Source organism: Patagioenas fasciata, chromosome 5 (genome assembly GCF_037038585.1).
Source record: "Patagioenas fasciata isolate bPatFas1 chromosome 5, bPatFas1.hap1, whole genome shotgun sequence".
Taxonomy (NCBI): Eukaryota; Metazoa; Chordata; class Aves; order Columbiformes; family Columbidae; genus Patagioenas; species Patagioenas fasciata.
Window position 1 is genome coordinate 64,080,058 of NC_092524.1, and position 6,897 is coordinate 64,086,954.

Here is a 6,897-nt window from a genome sequence, read left to right on the forward strand (position 1 = left end):
TCATGTGCTGATCTAAAATTCTGATTTATCAAGTTTAAAGCATTTGGTTTAACAGGAGCCTAAAGACTTAACCATCAGTCAGGCATAAGGCAGGCCAAGTTAATTTAACTGAAGTCTATCCAGCAGAGGACACGGTGCAGTGCACACAGGTCTGTGCACAATGCAGTAGCTGACTTTCTCAAAAGTTAAATATCAAGTCTGAGGTTTCTAAGTGGACATTTTTAAATGCAGTGCCAGCATGTGAGGTATAAAATGGATCTTGTGGCTTAGAGCTACTTTCCAAGCTCTTTTTTGACAGAGGAAGTTTTCCAGAGAGTCTGATTGCTTTCTTCACTGAGACAGAAAAGCAGCAAGTATCAGAGAGACTTGGCTGATACTGGGGTGCTTCAAAGGTGTGAGGAGTTCAAGCTTCCTATGGTCACCTTGGCCATGCTCCTCCTTGTCTAACCAACTTCATTCGCCAGCTAAGCAGCCTTCACAGAATCACAGAATGTCAGGGACTGGAAGGCACCTCAAAAGCTCATCCAGTGCAATCCCCCTGCCGGAGCAGGAACACCCAGCTGAGGTTCCACAGGAAGGTGTCCAGGCGGGTTTGAATGTCTGCAGAGAAGGAGACTCCACAACCTCCCTGGGCAGCCTGTTCCAGTGCTCTGTCACCCTCACTGTGAAGAAGTTTCTTCTCATATTTAAGTGGAACCTCCTGTGTTCCAGTTTGAACCCATTACCCCTTGTCCTGTCATTGGTTGTCACCAAGAAGAGCCTGGCTCCATCCTCCTGACACTCACCCTGTATATATTTATAAACATTAATGAGGTCACTCCTCAGTCTCCTCTTCTCCAGCTCCAGAGCCCCAGCTCCCTCAGCCTTTCCTCACACGGGAGATGCTCCACTCCCTTCAGCATCTTGGTGGCCCTGCGCTGGACTCTGTCCAGCAGTTCCCAGTCCTTCTTGAACTGAGGGGCCACAGCTGGACACAATATTCCAGGTGTTGTCTCACCAGGGCAGAGTAGAGGGGAAGGAGAATCTCTCTGACCTACTGACCACCCCCTTCTAATCCACCCCAGGTACCATTGGCCTTCCTGGCCACAAGGGCCCAGTGCTGGCTCATGGTCATCCTGCTGTCACCCAGGACCCCCGGGTCCCTTTCCCCTATGCTGCTCTTTAATAGGTCATTCCCCAACTTATACTGGAACCTGAGGTTGTTCCTACCCAGATGCAAGACTCTATACCTTTCCTTGTTATATTTCATTCAATTTTTCCCTGCCCAACTCTCCAGCCTGTCCAGGTCTCGCTGGATGGCAGCACAGCCTTCTGGAGTGTCAGCCACTCCTCCCAGCTTGGTTGGGTCTGAGCTGGCTGGTAGGCCAGAGTTTGTAAGAGGGACAACCAAGAGTTGCCTGGAGAAAACGAGGCTGAGCGGACACCTTCTCTCTCTCTGCAACTACCTGAAAGGAGATTGGAGCATGGAGGGTGCTGGTCTCTTGTCCCAAGTAACAAGTGATAGCACAAGAGGAAATGGTCTCAAGTTGTGCCAGGGTAATTTCAGATTGAATTTTAGGAAATGTTTCTTCACAGAAAGGGTTGCGAATCTTTGGAACAGGCTGCCCAGGGAAGTGGTGGAGTCGCCACCCCCGGAGGGGTTTAAAAGGTGTATAAACGTGGGTCATAAGGACATGGTTTAGTAGTAGATTTAGATTATGGTTGGACTTGATGATCTGAAGGGTCTCTGGCAACTGAAATGATTCTATGATTTGTCTCTCTGGCTGCAGCCCAAGTCCAGTGCTCAGGGTGTTGGTAATGGCAATTCCAATAACGCTTTTGGGAGATGCTGATCTCTTTCCAAAGATCATAGCAAAAATTCAGGGACACTTGGCTTCTAAAAGGTAAGTAGGAGAAAACCAGGATTAAGTGCTCTCAACAAAATGCTGGTGTTACTGGCAGACCTAGCCCTGCTTAATGAACGGAGCTGCAGCTGTGCTGCTTTCTCCCCATGCAGCACAGTAGCGAACCTGCCACCTCCCACAGTTGTACATGACAGGCAGACAGACAAAGCCCTTCCAGACTGACCCTGCCAGGGCCGATACTGTCAGGGACTTCAGCCAACAATGCATGTGTGCACTGAGAGAGCAACCAAACGCCTACCCAGCTGCTGGCATGGTGCAAGCTCAGGGCAACCCAGCTGAAGTGGTAGGAGGGCATTCACTGCAAAGTGAACTCACAATATAGAGATTCCAGGAGATCAGAGGCACTGGTGAGTGACTTTTTATCTTCCAGGTAACCCCACTGCTCTGCAGGGAAAGTCTCCATGCTGCTGCTTTCTGTTAGACCTTTTCACTTTACCCTTCTGTGAGCAGATGACCCCTCATTTGTATATCTGGCCATCTTCTCTGTGGCTGAATGAATCACAGAATCACAGAATGTTAGGGATTGGAAGGAACCTCAAAAGCTCATCCAGTCCAATCCTCCTGCTGGAGCAGGAACACCCAGATGAGGCTACACAGGAAGGTGTCCAGGCGGGTTTGAATGTCTGCAGAGAAGGAGACTCCACAATCCCCCCAGGCAGCCTGTTCCAGTGTCTGTTACCCCCACTGTGAAGAAGTTCCTTCTCAAATTTAAGTGGAACCTCTTGTGTTCCATTTTGAACCCATTACCTCTTGTCCTGTCATTGGTTGTCAATGAGGATGGGGACCAGTGTGTCTGTGGGGAGGAAGGGCTGTCTCAGCTCGAGCTGTCACTGTGCACTTGGACTTCTTTCCTCTTGGACTGTGCTGGCTCTCCCAGCCCTCTGCTTCTCTCCCTTCTGCCTCAGCATGAAGCTCCACTGTGTGATCCTGGGGCCTCTCCTGTTGCTGCTGCTGGCCAGCTGCGATGGTGCACCCAAGACCTCTGCCATCGACCTACGGACCTTCATCGGCTGCGCTGTGCGTGAGTTCACCTTCCTGGCCAGGAAACGCGGCTGCAGGGCCCTGCGGATCACGACGGATGCGTGCTGGGGACGCTGCGAGACCTGGGAGGTGAGGCTGTGCCTGGGGCTGCGGGTGGCTGGCTGGCACCCACATCCCTGGGTGATGCTTCCTTCCTCCAAGAAAAGCCCTAAAAAAACCCAAAGAAATGTTAAATAGCTTGCAGCTGTCTACAAAACAGGCAAGGTCTGTGTCCCACTCCATGACTCCCTCACTACCACTGTCACTTTGCTATAAGTTGTTCCCTCCCTCTTTCCTCTGCCTCAAAGGGGGATGCACATTGTGTGATGATATTAATGAAGCGCTTATTTAATACTCTTATTATGCAATTTAAAAGCCTCTTAGAGCTTAACCACTTAAGGAGAGGAAGCCTTTATTATTTAATGGAAAAATTCTTTTGAGATTAGGATGGAGCTCCCAATTGATGGGTAATATTTTCTTCCAAAAAGCAAATCCCAAAGAAAACGTCTGTTTCTAATTTGATCCTGTTTTAAACCACAGCCCTGTATAAATGTGAAGTAGTTATGTTTTGGGGGAATAGAGGGGGAGGATGAAAGAGCACATGTGTCTACACACACTTCAGAGAACAAGCTTCTGACTGTCATCTTCTTTCTGCCACTAGAAGGCTCAAGGGACCAGTCCCAGTTTAATTTATTCAAGCTGCAAGTAACTCCAGAGGGATTTTGCACACACTAAGACAAGGGCTCTGTATAAGGGAGCAGAGGAGGAGGCAGGGTCTGTTTCCCAGCTCTCACCACCCTCTTTCACTTTGTGGTGGGATGAGGAGAAAGGCCACAGGTTGCCAGCTTTCCTGGTGGAATAAGTTTCCTTCAAGGAACCTCTTGTTGCCCTGTTCCTTCCTCTCACCCCAAAGTTCCTCTGGCAGCACTGACCTTGCAGCCTCTCTTGCTGTACTGCAATACCACTGGGATGTAGTTAAGCTGAATGCATCTGGTTGCAGGCTCAATAGCTTCGAGGAAGCACCACAATGTACTTAGATGGGGGTGTTGGTAAGAGGAAGGCTGTCTGGATATCTTCTTGCTGAAACATTGCATCTGTTCTTTTCCATGCCATCATTCTTGGTACTTGGGCATGGCTCTTTACACAGCACAGGGGGAAAGAAAGAAAAAAATTAAAATGTCTCCTGGGTGTGTTACCTTATGCTATTTCCTATCTGCACAAGGGAGAGCATGACGGTGGGTTCCCATTCCTGTTTGTGCTGCCCCTTCTTGCAATCTTTGGAAAAAAGGCACTCATGTCGAGTAAATACCCCCTTTTTCAGCAAAAGCAATGCCACCCTAATACCACGTGGGGGTGTGGGATTCAGGGCCTTCAGGCTCCCATCTCTTTCTGCTGGCTGGGGTCTCTGGGCAAGCTGTTTTTCTCATGAGGAACTGCAGACTGCTGTGCTGGCTGCTGTGATGTGTACATCCATTGGGCTTTGAGGGACATGCAGCCTGACTGGGAAGACTGGTCTGTCTGGGAAAAAAACCCAGCCATTTGGCACCTGGAGGCATCTGTGCTCTTAGGCAGCTTGTGCACATGGAAGGGCTTCCAGCAGAATGCATTTTCTTTAATGGAAAGTCAATGCTTTTGGATGAAAGCAGCTGCTTTTGGCAAACATGCATCTGTCGAAACACTAGCATACTGTTGAAAATCAGCTTTTTCGGATAGGCTTTTGACTTCCTTCAAGCAGGTTAAATTGGATCTTTATGCTTTAAACAAACAGAAAGACGCACGTACACCCACTCCCCTCCATGGCAGGGCTCCAAGAGGCAGGTGTTGAAGGATGCAACCTAAAAATTATTTCCATGGCCCCTTCCACCTGATCCACTGGCTCTTCTATTTAGACTAAGTCCCCTTGAGGAAACTGGGACTCCAGATATTTCTCTTGTTTCTTGCCTAAGGCCAGTATTTCTCCCCCACAGAGACCAGTGCTGAAACCACCTTACATTGAGACTTACCACCGTGTTTGCACCTACAATGAGACTAAGATGATGACGGTGAAGCTCCCTAAGTGTGCCCCCAATGTGAATCCCTTCTACACCTACCCGGTGGCCATTCGCTGCGACTGTGACATCTGCTCCACGGCCACGACCCAATGCGAGACTGCCTGAGCTCTCCTTTCCCAGGTCAGGCGAGGAGGGGCCAAATTCTTCCCTGACTTCACACCCCTGGTACCTCCAACATTATAGAGGGTGCAAGTCAGTCCAGAGTTTGATCTCACTTTGTAAGGCTCCAAATAATTGATTTTTCTAGGCAGACAAATGTTAATTCCCCCTCCCCATGATGTTCAAGGCATTATTGCTGTAGAAATGTAGTACACAGTCTTATAATCACAAATTCTGTGGGAAAATAAATAAATAAATAAATAAATAAATACCGATGCAGTTTCCCTTCCATACAGGCTTTTCACACTGTGTGACCTTTCTTCATGCATAAAGCGCAAAGGGACCAAAGAGTCACTGAGGGATGGAAAGAGGCCACAGAGGCATTTCAGCCCATGTCACAGCCTCTTTATTATTCACGTTGGGTTTAAGCGCCTTCCCAGTAGTGTAAATGCAATTGCCAACATTTCTGCCACCTTGTCACCACCATTAGTTCTTCTTACTCTGACGTCTCTCAGGAATAACAGCCAAAGAAAAGGCCTTAAGGCCAATAAAATGGAAATAGGTATCCAAAATGCTACCTTGAAATTGGGGTGAATGCGTACTCAGCCCTGAGTCAGTGAAGTACTTAGGCTCATGATTGTTTTGCTTAATATCAGTTGAGCTTCTACAGTTAAGGACATATTTTAGTGATTTACTTAATTGGAGCTATTCTGTTGGAGAAGAGAAAAAGCCTCATAACAGACAATTCATTGAAAAAAAGAGAGAAACATATTAAAACTGAAAAAACAAAAGTGCGTGTCTTCCCATCTGCTTTTATCCAGGAGTAGAAGGGGAACAGACTTCACGTAAGATCAGCGAGACTCTGCGGAGCCCAAGGAGTCTCTCCTGACAATTTCCAGAGTTAGAGGGACCAAGCCAAAACACAACGATTGTGGTTTGGTTTCAGCAAGTCCCTGGCTGAGCTGGTGGGAAAGAGGGGGCTATGAAGGGTGTTCCCACACTTCCCTGCATTGTTGAGGTCCCACAGAGACCTGCCCCTCTGAGGATGCTCACAGTGCTGGGGGGCAGCCAGACGTGCTCGCTGGAAAGCAGCGGAGTGGCCAGCAATGTGGCCAATGTAGGCGAGACAAACTCAGGACAGGAAAGAGAGCTGACATGCGAAATAATGGTTTACACCTTCTCAGACCCACTATTTACAAACTGGGGCACACCTGGGAGCTGCTGCAACAGCCCCCTGGTGACCGCAGCCACATAAGTGCCTTTGTCCTCTGGTCGCCACCTGGAGGGGGAGAGATCCATGTTCATCCCTAATTTCTCCCCTGGATGAAATAGGAAATTATGTGAAAGCAGGAAGATTTGCTAAGTGGGAGAGGCTCATAGGAGCTTACAAAACAAAGACACATTCTCAGATACTCACTAAGAGAGAATTGCTGCTGAGAATAATATCTGCACCTGCCTTCCCATCAGTTAAGTGTCTTGTCTTCTGGATGCAGACACCTTCATTTCTAGGGATGCATGCTTGAAACTTCACCAGCTGTCCTGTCCTCACTGAGACAGATTTAATTTAAGCTGTAATTTATTAGTTGCTGCCATTTCTTTTTGTCTGTGGAACTGTAAAATCTGCACTGTGGCTGAGTAGGGAAGAGGTGATTTTATCACTCTGTCTTCTGTATTTCTGAATAGAGACTGCTGTGTCAAACAGCAGCAGGAGCAGCTTTCTGCTGATGGGAAGTTTAACTGCCATTAAAAAAAGTCCTTGTGCTTTTTCAAATTGCATCTCACAGGCTCTCTGATCTTGTTATTGTCCTAACTGGCCTCACAAC

General features: G+C 48.1%; 1 protein-coding gene across 1 annotated transcript; it reads left to right on the forward strand.

Moving 5' to 3' along the window:
- Nucleotides 1-225: 225 nt before the first annotated feature.
- GPHB5 (glycoprotein hormone subunit beta 5) lies at nt 226-5,335 on the forward strand. The gene is made up of 3 exons (XM_065840152.2): nt 226-245; nt 2,810-3,014; nt 4,892-5,335. The coding sequence occupies exons 1-3, from the start codon at nt 226-228 to the stop codon at nt 5,078-5,080; spliced, it is 414 nt and encodes a 137-aa protein (XP_065696224.1). The 3' UTR covers nt 5,081-5,335.
- The last annotated feature ends 1,562 nt before the right edge of the window (nt 5,336-6,897 follow it).

Bases quoted from the DNA above. Each gene is read 5' to 3' on its own strand.
- GPHB5 (XM_065840152.2), top strand. From the start codon at position 226: ATGCAGTGCCAGCATGTGAG. The intron at 246-2,809 runs GTATAAAATGGA...CTTCTGCCTCAG, and splicing joins ATGCAGTGCCAGCATGTGAG to CATGAAGCTCCACTGTGTGA. The intron at 3,015-4,891 runs GTGAGGCTGTGC...TCTCCCCCACAG, and splicing joins GACGCTGCGAGACCTGGGAG to AGACCAGTGCTGAAACCACC.